This window comes from Telmatherina bonti, assembly GCF_933228915.1.
Source record: "Telmatherina bonti genome assembly, chromosome: 13".
In the NCBI taxonomy this organism is placed as follows: domain Eukaryota; kingdom Metazoa; phylum Chordata; class Actinopteri; order Atheriniformes; family Telmatherinidae; genus Telmatherina; species Telmatherina bonti.
The window spans coordinates 36,048,303-36,062,101 of record NC_136611.1 but is presented as its reverse complement, the minus strand read 5'-3'; the positions used below and the strand labels follow the sequence as shown (position 1 = coordinate 36,062,101).

Below are 13,799 nucleotides of genomic sequence, written 5' to 3'. Positions count from 1 at the left end.
AAGGGAAAACGTCCCCCGTGTCTCCGACCGTCCCTCGCCAAAGGGAAAACGTCCCCCGTGTCTCCGACCGTCCCTCGCCAAAGGGAAAACGTCCCCCGTGTCTCCGACCGTCCCTCGCCAAAGGGAAAACGTCCCCCGTGTCTCCGACCGTCCCTCGCCAAAGGGAAAACGTCCCCCGTGTCTCCGACCGTCCCTCGCCAAAGGGAAAACGTCCCCCGTGTCTCCGACCGTCCCTCGCCAAAGGGAAAACGTCCCCCGTGTCTCCGACCGTCCCTCGCCAAAGGGAAAACGTCCCCCGTGTCTCCGACCGTCCCTCGCCAAAGGGAAAACGTCCCCCGTGTCTCCGACCGTCCCTCGCCAAAGGGAAAACGTCCCCCGTGTCTCCGACCGTCCCTCGCCAAAGGGAAAACGTCCCCCGTGTCTCCGACCATCCTTCGCCAAAGGGAAAACGTCCCCCGTGTGTCCGACCGTCCCTCGCCAAAGGGAAAACGTCCCCCGTGTCTCCGACCGTCCCTCGCCAAAGGGAAAACGTCCCCCGTGTCTCCGACCGTCCCTCGCCAAAGGGAAAACGTCCCCCGTGTCTCCGACCGTCCCTCGCCAAAGGGAAAACGTCCCCCGTGTCTCCGACCATCCCTCGCCAAAGGGAAAACGTCCCCCGTGTCTCCGACCGTCCCTCGCCAAAGGGAAAACGTCCCCCGTGTCTCCGACCGTCCCTCGCCAAAGGGAAAACGTCCCCCGTGTCTCCGACCGTCCCTCGCCAAAGGGAAAACGTCCCCCGTGTCTCCGACCGTCCCTCGCCAAAGGGAAAACGTCCCCCGTGTCTCCGACCGTCCCTCGCCAAAGGGAAAACGTCCCCCGTGTCTCCGACCGTCCCTCGCCAAAGGGAAAACGTCCCCCGTGTCTCCGACCGTCCCTCGCCAAAGGGAAAACGTCCCCCGTGTCTCCGACCGTCCCTCGCCAAAGGGAAAACGTCCCCCGTGTCTCCGACCTTCCCTCGCCAAAGGGAAAACGTCCCCCGTGTCTCCGACCATCCCTCGCCAAAGGGAAAACGTCCCCCGTGTCTCCGACCGTCCCTCGCCAAAGGGAAAACGTCCCCCGTGTCTCCGACCGTCCCTCGCCAAAGGGAAAACGTCCCCCGTGTCTCCGACCGTCCCTCGCCAAAGGGAAAACGTCCCCCGTGTCTCCGACCGTCCCTCGCCAAAGGGAAAACGTCCCCCGTGTCTCCGACCATCCCTCGCCAAAGGGAAAACGTCCCCCGTGTCTCCGACCGTCCCTCGCCAAAGGGAAAACGTCCCCCGTGTCTCCGACCGTCCCTCGCCAAAGGGAAAACGTCCCCCGTGTCTCCGACCGTCCCTCGCCAAAGGGAAAACGTCCCCCGTGTCTCCGACCGTCCCTCGCCAAAGGGAAAACGTCCCCCGTGTCTCCGACCATCCCTCGCCAAAGGGAAAACGTTCCCCGTGTCTCCGACCGTCCCTCGCCAAAGGGAAAACGTCCCCCGTGTCTCCGACCGTCCCTCGCCAAAGGGAAAACGTCCCCCGTGTCTCCGACCATCCCTCGCCAAAGGGAAAACGTCCCCCGTGTCTCCGACCGTCCCTCGCCAAAGGGAAAACGTCCCCCGTGTCTCCGACCATCCCTCGCCAAAGGGAAAACGTCCCCCGTGTCTCCGACCATCCCTCGCCAAAGGGAAAACGTCCCCCGTGTCTCCGACCGTCCCTCGCCAAAGGGAAAACGTCCCCCGTGTCTCCGACCATCCCTCGCCAAAGGGAAAACGTTCCCCGTGTCTCCGACCGTCCCTCGCCAAAGGGAAAACGTCCCCCGTGTCTCCGACCGTCCCTCGCCAAAGGGAAAACGTCCCCCGTGTCTCCGACCGTCCCTCGCCAAAGGGAAAACGTCCCCCGTGTCTCCGACCGTCCCTCGCCAAAGGGAAAACGTCCCCCGTGTCTCCGACCATCCCTCGCCAAAGGGAAAACGTTCCCCGTGTCTCCGACCGTCCCTCGCCAAAGGGAAAACGTCCCCCGTGTCTCCGACCGTCCCTCGCCAAAGGGAAAACGTCCCCCGTGTCTCCGACCATCCCTCGCCAAAGGGAAAACGTCCCCCGTGTCTCCGACCGTCCCTCGCCAAAGGGAAAACGTCCCCCGTGTCTCCGACCGTCCCTCGCCAAAGGGAAAACGTCCCCCGTGTCTCCGACCGTCCCTCGCCAAAGGGAAAACGTCCCCCGTGTCTCCGACCGTCCCTCGCCAAAGGGAAAACGTCCCCCGTGTCTCCGACCGTCCCTCGCCAAAGGGAAAACGTCCCCCGTGTCTCCTGGGGGGCGCCGTCAGCATCTCTGTGACTTTTCTTTTTAAGTGACCTGACAGGAGAAGGAGATGCTCCCCGATCTAAATAATGACGGCGTCTGTTATTCTGGTTCTGAAGTCTTCCAGTTCCACCTCTCCGAACACAGACACACAACTTTAACTACACACCCCCTCCTGACCGGAAGTTTCCTCTTTGGTCTGGATTCAGTCGGTGTGGCGGAAGCCGTCCAGCCATGCTGACAGACGTTGACTGACCTGAAGGTACTCCTGTGTTTGTACTCGGTGCCGCCGGAGGCGATCAGCAGGTACTGCTGGTTGACTTTCAGGTCCACGCCGAGGCAGGAAGCTTTCTTTACCAGGTCCATCTGGGTCTCTTTCCGCACGGCTTTGTACTCTGCAGCAGAAAACACACAAACAACACATTCAGCGCAACTTTATGTCATCCTCGGAAATTCTGAACATTTATTTACATTTTTCTTCTAAACCACCAACCATTCATGTTATATGGTGAATTTCTGAAGTGTTTTTAATCCTCTTATGTATGTTGAATGTTCACACAAGTTTATTAACAGGTTTTTCTTTTTAAATCTGGTCGTTTGTATCTAAACGCATCACGTGGTGTTAGCATACTTTGTGTTAATAAAATGAACCATCGAATCAGCCTGTTTGATGGTAAGATCAGGCATTAAATTTAGTCATTACTGTGATCATTATGTGGAAGTCATGCTACGTGAGGATTTGTGTCATTAAAGGCATCACTGCTGCTACCAGCGCTTGTCTTTTCTTCTGGTGACTGTCGGGACCTTCTAATGAAGTTTTAAGCGTTATTGTGACATTTTTTCATCTTTATTCCATACGATATACTCCACATGTTGCTTTATTAGTTTCCACTCCAGAAACAGGTGGCGAGTCGCTGCAAACTGAGCTTCTTACCGTCGTCTTTGATCAGGATTGACTCCACCACGGTGGAGCTGTAGGTGATAAAGTCTCCCTCTGAAGTTTTGGACGTGACTTTTACCTTGACGGCTGCAGGAGGAAAAAACCAAACAAGTTGTTGTATCTGAACCGTGCAGCAGGTCAGCGTCTCCTGTACATTTGACTTTATTTGTATTAGAATTATGTGTGACATACAGAACGGAGCAGCATTGCTGCAGACTCTCAATCCAAACCAAGAATAAGTCAGATAACATAAATATAACAAGACAAAAGGTAAAAACCGCCAGGTATTTCTATCTGGAGACCCCTCTGCAGGCCCTCCACTGACCAGGACAGGAAGGAATGGGGTGGTTCTGGTTGTCCTAAATACAGGGTTCTTAACTTTATAATCTGGACCCAACTTTCCTATAACAAAACCAGGCTGCTACAAGAACACATACACTCCACATGTTTCAGGGTTCGTTCCTTCTTTCTCAGGCGCACCCCAAGCTTTTTTTCAGCATGTAATTTTGCTTTTAATTTCAACTGTCTGGTTTCTTTGAGCCTCACTCGCTGGCAGTTTATCATCAGACCTGAAATCTGTGTCTTCAGCAGAGACACAGCTTCAGCATTCATCCACGACTGTCCTAACGGTGTAGCAGAGTTTCCACCTGCACATCCACTTCAACCCCATTAGTTGCTCCTTCTCTGAAAATCTGTGTATTCAGTGCAGTCCTGCACACCACAATCATTTAATAACCAACTGGTAGACTGGTTTGTTATCAGTAAGGTTTAGTATGATGGAACCAACAGGACTGAGATGTGCTAGGAAACCACCGTGTGGGTGGGAGATGGGTTAAATGCTATTTGCTTCCAGACCTCTTGTCGGCCATTCATTCATTTTCTACGTACATCATTCCATCCAGGGTCAGGGGGAAGCTGGAGCCTATCCCGGCAATTAGCAGGTGAGAGGCAGGTACACCTGGTCCATGGCGGCATCCTATTTCATACAGGTTCTGAGACCTTTCGCATCATTTTATAGTAAAAATTGGCTGAAAATCTTTTGGCAAAAACTTGTCTTCTGCCCCCTGGTGGACAGCTTCTGCATTACAACCACTTTAACGTCACACTGATGAAGGATAAACGTACGAAAGCTGTTTTTGTTTAGTGTCTTAATACACTATGTTAAAGGGACAAATACTGACATTTGTCTTTGGTTGGGCTGTAAATGATTCTTTACATCATGAGGATGCTGTCATGGAGAAAATGACATCATCTATACCTCTTAACTCACCGTATTTGTGGGGAGATTTGCAGATTTCCTGAGTACGAGCTTCTTCAGTCAGTGACGTATCAACAGTTCCTCTGAAAACCGCACACGCAGCTGCACATAAACAAAAGTCCTCATCAGCAAAATGCTTGCAAAAATTTGCCCATATCAGCTGCTGGGCACAGACCAATCAGAGGTAACGGTGACTTTACCTGTCATGCACTGACACTGTTCACCTACACAGAGGCGCTGCAGCTTCTGCTGCTCGTCGGAGAAGGTTTTGGTGCAGATGCTGCCTGGAAGACAAACACCATCCAGCTGTTATGTTAGGGTGTTCGCATGATGCACACTGCTGAAATCAGCAATCCTAAATCCTCCCACCACAAGAAAAGCACTTGAAACTTCACCGGCTCATGTTCATGTGTCCCACTTTCCCCACAAAGATTAAAGATGTGGAAAAGAATGTTTGGAACTAAGTTGAGGAGACAAACCCACTCAGGTGATTAAACGACACATCCCAGCATGCACTGCAGGTGCTGCATCTCACCCATAGATTGTACTTAAAAAGATGGGCGGAGCCTTTGTGACGTCACCCGTAGGTTTCTGAAGAGCTGAATTGAAGCTCGGTGGGCGGTTCCTACCATCACCATGTTGGCAGAGTCATGTGTGTTGTCTCGCCCGGAAAATACAAATATGGGCAAAGAGGTGGAGCTGAGAGGGGGGCTGTGAGCGTCATGGTGGATGATTGACATCGAGCGAACTCAGAGCTTTCTGTAGCTAAGAGCTAACCGAGCTAACCCGGAGATAACAGGAGCTAACAAGCTAACGGAGGTAAGCGGGCTAAAGCTAAGTCACGTTGTTAACAGGCTAAAAACCGCGGTTGTTCTACGTTCTTCTGACTTGAAGCGGGAGATCGGGTACCTGTCAATCAAAAGGACACGCCCCTAAATATGCCGAAATTTCAGATCAAATCACTTTTAAACGGGCGAGTTAGAAAAAAATTCACTCCCCCCACAGTTGTCATGAAGGTAAACCTGATCTATTAAACCTAAAATGGATTTTTGTACCAGGCTGTAAACATGTTTATTTCTGCTGTAAACATGTTTATTTCTGCTGTAAACATGTTTATTCCTGCTGTAAACATGTTTATTTCTGCTGTAAACATGTTTATTTCTGCTGTAAACATGTTTATTCCTGCTGTAAACATGTTTATTTCTGCTGTAAACATGTTTATTCCTGCTGTAAACATGTTTATTTCTGCTGTAAACATGTTTATTCCTGCTGTAAACATGTTTATTCCTGCTGTAAACATGTTTATTCCTGCTGTAAACATGTTTATTTCTGCTGTAAACATGTTTATTCCTGCTGTAAACATGTTTATTTCTGCTGTAAACATGTTTATTTCTGCTGTAAACATGTTTATTCCTGCTGTGAAGTTGGTCTTTTTAACATGAGAGTCTATGGGGATTTGCTCTGTTTTGCAGCATCTAGTGGATGAAGGGGGAACTGCAGTTTTATGCACTTCCGCATCGGCTTCACTTTTAACTGCCGGAGGTTGCCGCTTGGTCTCACCTTTGTCGTTTGGCTCTGTCACCGTTAGAAGAGACTCACTGCCTCCAAGGACCCTGAACCTGGTCCTGATCCGGAAACCGACACAAAGGGAGTTACTGGAGGGAACCTGGAAGGCAAACGGGAAGTCAGATACAGGAAATTACATCACAACGGCCAAACAGATCCGTGATAAAGTCAAATTTTCCAACCAGTCACTAAACCAGGTGAATCAGCTCAGCTCCACTGCAGGTCGATGAACCTGGTTGTAAAAACACCTGTTCTAAATGCATCGCTAGATCCAAAAACATGGCAGGACTTCTACTTTATTTTTACCTCTACTTCTACTTTATACACCTCTGGTTTTATGATCATTTTTACAGTTATCTATAATGCTGACATCTATGTGAAGGACTAAAGGACGAGGTATTTAGCTGGTTTGTGGTGTTTCAGGGACTCACAGTCTCAAACTGGATGATCACGGTGCTTCCCTCCTGCGAGTAGTCGAAGATGATCTGTTCCAAGCCGTCTCTGAACTGCAAGACAGAGTCAGCATGACATTACTGTGAATTCATGTTCAGGGCTCCAGTCAGTTATTGGTATTTTACTTGGTATCTAATTGGTAGTTGAGGTGCTTGTTCATGAAGCATCTACCATCGTATCTACCTAGCTCAAAAAGGATTTTTAATAAGAACGAGATGTTTATGTTGTTTCTGTACATGCTCGGATTACGTGACGTAATAAGTTTCAGGGAAGTCTTGAAAAATGGTGAAAAATGGAGCAGAATGGGACACAGCGATTTTGTGGGAAACTGTAAGGGTTCAGGATTTCTGAGCATCTTCCATCATGTTATTTTTAGCCCACATAATGCACGTCATAAGTGTTCTGGTTTTATTATCTGTCCTTCTTGTCATAATAATGATAACATTTTCTCAACCATCTAATCCATCTTCGGGTTGCTGCGCGCTTTGGAGCCTATGTTGGTTAGAGGGCCAACATAGAAGGACAAGCAACCCTTCACACTCACACTTATTCCCAGCTAACCCACACATGCACAGGGAGAACATGCAACCTCTACACAGCCTTCCCCAGCTGAGGGTCGACCCAGTGTCCTTGATCTGAGGCTAACCACTACGCCACCGCGCAGCCCCGTGTAAACATGTCAGCTGGAACCTCTGATCAGATGGATTTCACCTGGCTGGATGAAGTTTTTAATCCATGTGATCGTAGCTACTGGGTTTCGTATTTAAAGTATCTCCAGCATGTCCTGCTCCTTGACTTTTATTTGGAGATCCTCTTGTCTCAGTTCAGTCCCAGGAGTCCCAGGAGTGTTTCCCCGCTCCAACACATCTGACTCTAAACACAGCAGTAGCGTAGTGCTGACAAATCAGGTGTGATTTATCAGCACAGCAGCAGGGTTCACCTGTCTCAGGTCCTGTATGTAAGGCTCCACACCAGTTGGCAGCTGGATCTTCATCACTGTGAGGTCAGACGTTGTGTACGTCTCACCAGGAGGAGGTCTGTACCTGGAAAACAAACACACACCTCTAGCTGTAGAACAACGTGACTTACATCAACACAAGTTTCCTTACTTCACGCAGGCAACCAGATGAGGAGCTCGCATACTGGGATCTGAGGACAACAGGATAAAAATGTTGTTTAGAACCAAGAGTTCCTGTGAAGCGGCTGAAAACTTGTGGAACATGAAAGGACAGATCCATACTGTCCGAGGCGTCGGGGCCGACCACCTTGATGGAGAGATCAAAGTTACATCTGGGCTGAGTGGAGGCAGTGGTCTGGTAGTACACGGTTTTCAGCTGTAAAAACAACCAGGATGTTACTGGAAATACTGGGAATAAGTTACTGAGAAACGTCTGTTGAATGAATGACCAACCTTCACGCTGGACACACCTTTCCCGAAACCAGTGGACACAATGATGTCAGTGTTCTTCTTAATCTGCAGCAGCACAGACAGACAGGTAGAAGAAGAGAAGGATGTTACCAACCAATAACGTCCATCGGTTGGACGACTCTGTCGTCAAGCTGTCCCACCTCCAAGGGCGAGGACACGGGTTGGTTCTGGTTCAGTAGGATTTCCTTCAGCACTGGTCCTCTGGCGTAGCTGATAATGATCTCCTGGTTGAGGTGGGTTTTACGGACAACCTTGCTGTACTTTGTCAACGCCTCCAGTGTCAGCATGGCGTCCTGAGAGACATGAACATTAAAATGGGGACTACAAGTAAAGGACATAACTGTGTTCGTGCTAGTGTTTTATCCTTCACTAATGTTTATAGTAAAATTCTACCGAGTATCTCATCTGATCCAAAGTCAGGGCATCTTTTTCTGGCCCACACGCTGTCAAAACGCTTTTCTGATGGTTGACCAGAAAGTTGTCAAATGAATTTACCCTCATAGAGAAGTAACCCTCGCCGTAGTGTTGATCTTGTGTTAGCCACATCAAGATGGGGTTGGCGTAGTGGACTCTCCCCTGTAACAGAGAAACCAACATCAGGAACAGTCTAATGACCTACAGAGACCCTGACCTCTACAGACCTACAGAGACCCTGACCCCTGCAGACCTACAGGAACTACAGAGACCCTGACCTCTACAGACCTACAGAGACCCTGACCCCTGCAGACCTACAGAGACCCTGACCTCTACAGACCTACAGAGACCCTGACCTCTACAGACCTACAGAGACCCTGACCCCTGCAGACCTACAGAGACCCTGACCCCTGCAGACCTACAGAGACCCTGACCCCTGCAGACCTACAGGAACTACAGAGACCCTGACCTCTACAGACCTACAGAGACCCTGACCTCTACAGACCTACAGAGACCCTGACCTCTACAGACCTACAGAGACCCTGACCTCTACAGACCTACAGAGACCCTGACCCCTGCAGACCTACAGAGACCCTGACCTCTGCAGACCTACAGAGACCCTGACCTCTACAGACCTACAGAGACCCTGACCCCTACAGACCTACAGAGACCCTGACCTCTACAGACCTACAGAGACCCTGACCCCTGCAGACCTACAGAGACCCTGACCCCTGCAGACCTACAGAGACCCTGACCTCTACAGACCTACAGAGACCCTGACCTCTACAGACCTACAGAGACCCTGACCCCTGCAGACCTACAGGAACTACAGAGACCCTGACCTCTACAGACCTACAGAGACCCTGACCCCTGCAGACCTACAGAGACTCTGACCTCTGCAGACCTACAGAGACCCTGACCCCTGCAGACCTACAGAGACCCTGACCTCTACAGACCTACAGAGACCCTGACCTCTACAGACCTACAGAGACCCTGACCCCTGCAGACCTACAGAGACCCTGACCTCTACAGACCTACAGAGACCCTGACCTCTACAGACCTACAGAGACCCTGACCCCTGCAGACCTACAGAGACCCTGACCCCTGCAGACCTACAGAGACCCTGACCTCTACAGACCTACAGAGACCCTGACCCCTGCAGACCTACAGAGACCCTGACCCCTGCAGACCTACAGAGACCCTGACCTCTACAGACCTACAGAGACCCTGACCCCTGCAGACCTACAGAGACTCTGACCCCTGCAGACCTACAGAGACCCTGACCCCTGCAGACCTACAGAGACCCTGACCTCTACAGACCTACAGAGACCCTGACCTCTACAGACCTACAGAGACTCTGACCTCTACAGACCTACAGAGACCCTGACCCCTGCAGACCTACAGAGACCCTGACCTCTGCAGACCTACAGAGACCCTGACCTCTGCAGACCTACAGAGACTCTGACCTCTACAGACCTACAGAGACCCTGACCTCTACAGACCTACAGAGACTCTGACCCCTGCAGACCTACAGAGACCCTGACCTCTACAGACCTACAGAGACCCTGACCTCTACAGACCTACAGAGACCCTGACCCCTGCAGACCTACAGAGACCCTGACCCCTGCAGACCTACAAAGACCCTGACCCCTGCAGACCTACAGAGACCCTGACCTCTACAGACCTACAGAGACCCTGACCCCTGCAGACCTACAGAGACCCTGACCTCTACAGACCTACAGAGACCCTGACCCCTGCAGACCTACAGAGACTCTGACCTCTGCAGACCTACAGAGACCCTGACCCCTGCAGACCTACAGAGACTCTGACCTCTACAGACCTACAGAGACCCTGACCCCTGCAGACCTACAGAGACCCTGACCCCTGCAGACCTACAGAGACCCTGACCTCTACAGACCTACAGAGACCCTGACCTCTACAGACCTACAGAGACTCTGACCCCTGCAGACCTACAGAGACTCTGACCTCTGCAGACCTACAGAGACCCTGACCCCTGCAGACCTACAGAGACCCTGACCCCTGCAGACCTACAGAGACTCTGACCTCTACAGACCTACAGAGACCCTGACCCCTGCAGACCTACAGGTACTACAGAGACCCTGACGTCTACAGACCTACAGAGACCCTGACCCCTGCAGACCTACAGGAACTACAGAGACCCTGACCTCTACAGACCTACAGAGACCCTGACCCCTGCAGACCTACAGGAACTACAGAGACCCTGACCTCTACAGACCTACAGACACCCTGACCCCTGCAGACCTACAGGAACTACAGAGACCCTGACCTCTACAGACCTACAGAGACCCTGACCCCTGCAGACCTACAGGAACTACAGAGACCCTGACCCCTGCAGACCTACAGAGACCCTGACCTCTGCAGACCTACAGGAACTACAGAGACCCTGACGTCTACAGACCTACAGAGACCCTGACCTCTACAGACCTACAGAGACCCTGACCTCTACAGACCTACAGAGACCCTGACCTCTGCAGACCTACAGAGACCCTGACCTCTACAGACCTACAGAGACCCTGACCCCTGCAGACCTACAGAGACCCTGACCTCTACAGACCTACAGAGACCCTGACCTCTGCAGACCTACAGAGACCCTGACCCCTGCAGACCTACAGGAACTACAGAGACCCTGACCTCTACAGACCTACAGAGACCCTGACCTCTACAGACCTACAGAGACCCTGACCTCTACAGACCTACAGAGACCCTGACCTCTGCAGACCTACAGGAACTACAGAGACCCTGACCCCTGCAGACCTACAGAGACCCTGACCTCTACAGACCTACAGAGACCCTGACCTCTACAGACCTACAGAGACCCTGACCTCTACAGACCTACAGAGACCCTGACCTCTGCAGACCTACAGAGACCCTGACCTCTACAGACCTACAGAGACCCTGACCTCTGCAGACCTACAGGAACTACAGAGACCCTGGCCTCTGCAGACCTACAGAGACCCTGACCTCTACAGACCTACAGAGACCCTGACCTCTGCAGACCTACAGATACCCTGACCTCTACAGACCTACAGAAACCCTGACCTCTACAGACCTACAGAGACCCTGACCTCTACAGACCTACAGAAACCCTGACCTCTACAGACCTACAGAGACCCTGACCCCTGCAGACCTACAGAGACTCTGACCTCTACAGACCTACAGATACCCTGACCCCTGCAGACCTACAGAAACCCTGACCTCTACAGACCTACAGAGACCCTGACCTCTGCAGACCTACAGGAACTACAGAGACCCTGACCTCTGCAGACCTACAGAGACCCTGACTCCTGCAGACCTACAGGAACTACAGAGACCCTGACCTCTACAGACCTACAGAGACCCTGACCTCTGCAGACCTACAGATACCCTGACCCCTGCAGACCTACAGAAACCCTGACCTCTACAGACCTACAGAGACCCTGACTTCTACAGACCTACAGAAACCCTGACCTCTACAGACCTACAGAGACCCTGACCTCTACAGACCTACAGAGACCCTGACTTCTACAGACCTACAGAAACCCTGACCTCTGCAGACCTACAGAGACCCTGACCTCTACAGACCTACAGAAACCCTGACCTCTACAGACCTACAGAGACCCTGACCTCTACAGACCTACAGAGACCCTGACCTCTACAGACCTACAGAGACCCTGACCTCTACAGACCTACAGAGACCCTGACCTCTACAGACCTACAGAGACCCTGACCCTTTACAGACCCAGAGGAATTTCGAGACATTCCAAGGATACATTTCAGACATCATTAATAACAGTAGAATAATAGTAAAAACAATCCATATGTTGTCGTGTTTAAAGAGAACAACAGGAAGGATCAGACCATATTCAGCGATGTCAGCAGGATGTATGCAGTCATCTCCACAGTCCGACCGCTGCTTTCATCAGGTTTTATCCAGTCAGCGGTCACACCAGGCTCTTGCCAGTACCTCAATTCTACTGGGTTGCCTGGACACAATTATTCAGCCATGTGATGCAGACTTACAGTAAATCTATTTCCTAAAGTTCTTCTGGCATAAATCTGGCATAAAATCTCATTAGTTTGTATAAAGTAAGTGTAAACACATTTATTTTCCAGTCGACATTGACTGGTTTAGTTTGTGTGACATGACGTCACAATCCACTTATACATACCAAGTGACATCATGCATTAATAATCATCTTACATTGTTTTCTTTCAGATAAAATGTTAACATTTAACATTTAACTGTTTGTGTTCAGCCATATGATATTATATGTTGATGTACTTCAGCTAAAAAAAAAGTTGCAATCAAACAAGTTAAAACAATTATTATTTCAGTAGTTAGTATTGGAATTTTATTAATTTAGCTCTATGATACTGTAAAAATCTGCAGCCACAAGATATCCTACGGCCACACGCACTGTAAAACTGTCTATGAATCACGAATACAAAGGAACAAGATGACTAAGTAGCTATTATGTGCTTGTTGAGCCTTATTTATAGACATTTGCGATTTAATTTAACGTTAATTTAACCAGCTCCAACAAAATCTCACAATAAGGGACTAAGCTAACTAGGTCAAACTAGATCTTTTCTCTGGAACCAGGCCTCCATGGAGTCATGATCCTGTTTCCATCATCATTCTGGTGTTATTTTCTTCAAAACGTTCCTCTATGTAAATAATAAAGATTCACTGGGAAGATTTTATCTATAAGGATCTAAGCCTTGATCAAGTCTTTATTGTTTTGAGCAGCAGGTTGTAACAGGACATTAACTCTTACAAGCGGCTGCAGGAACAACTTCAAACAGTATAAAAAGACATTTGGTGAGTTGTTGATGTTTTAGTAACTAAAAGACACTATTAGTTCCTTTTACAGCAAATTTGATAAATGTCATCTATTGGGCCCCATGAGTAGCACTTCCTGTTCCATAGAACTGATGAGGCAGAACGACCTCACCTGAATGCCATCATTACTGCACACATGCGTGGCGTGTTTCGCACATCAGTCATCTCGTCTCCTCTAAATCTTAAATTTGATCTAGCTTACGTAGTTTTTTAAAAAGAATCTTTTTATTAGTGGATATTGTTAGCCCATTTCTGACAAAGGAGAAGGGCTCTTGCCAATTATCTTGTGCTTTCCAACAAGTTCTAGACTGACAGCGTGGGAAAGTCCAATCAGCTGAGATCCTATCAACCAGGCCCAGCGGCTGTTAGCTAGCTGCTTAAATTTACAGGACGCTCAAATGGATCCGCTTACCTCTGCGTCCCCCTCTGGTTGTGTCAGTTTTTGTGCGCTTGGCTGAAAAAAATAGCAGAACTGGAGTCCTGGATATCCAATCTGCACTGGATCCGAAAGGCTTAGATCATGATGGACATCATCATCATCCCCAATCAACAACCGGATACCCAGGTTCCTGATGTTAC

At 50.0% G+C, this 13,799-nt stretch overlaps 1 protein-coding gene across 1 annotated transcript in view; it reads right to left on the bottom strand.

Moving 5' to 3' along the window:
• Window positions 1-2,398: 2,398 nt before the first annotated feature.
• Window positions 2,399-13,799, bottom strand: part of c5 (complement component 5) — a gene marked incomplete at both ends in the record, with an annotated part of 64,871 nt that continues 53,470 nt past the window's right edge. The window contains 13 exons of the mRNA XM_079251745.1: window positions 2,399-2,691; window positions 3,231-3,323; window positions 4,507-4,596; window positions 4,695-4,778; window positions 6,055-6,160; window positions 6,492-6,566; window positions 7,454-7,556; window positions 7,623-7,662; window positions 7,754-7,847; window positions 7,925-7,987; window positions 8,083-8,235; window positions 8,336-8,518; window positions 12,236-12,360. Of these exons, the coding sequence (XP_079107871.1) occupies window positions 2,399-2,691; window positions 3,231-3,323; window positions 4,507-4,596; window positions 4,695-4,778; window positions 6,055-6,160; window positions 6,492-6,566; window positions 7,454-7,556; window positions 7,623-7,662; window positions 7,754-7,847; window positions 7,925-7,987; window positions 8,083-8,235; window positions 8,336-8,518; window positions 12,236-12,360 (1,502 nt within the window). The remainder of the gene's footprint in view (window positions 2,692-3,230; window positions 3,324-4,506; window positions 4,597-4,694; window positions 4,779-6,054; window positions 6,161-6,491; window positions 6,567-7,453; window positions 7,557-7,622; window positions 7,663-7,753; window positions 7,848-7,924; window positions 7,988-8,082; window positions 8,236-8,335; window positions 8,519-12,235; window positions 12,361-13,799) is intronic.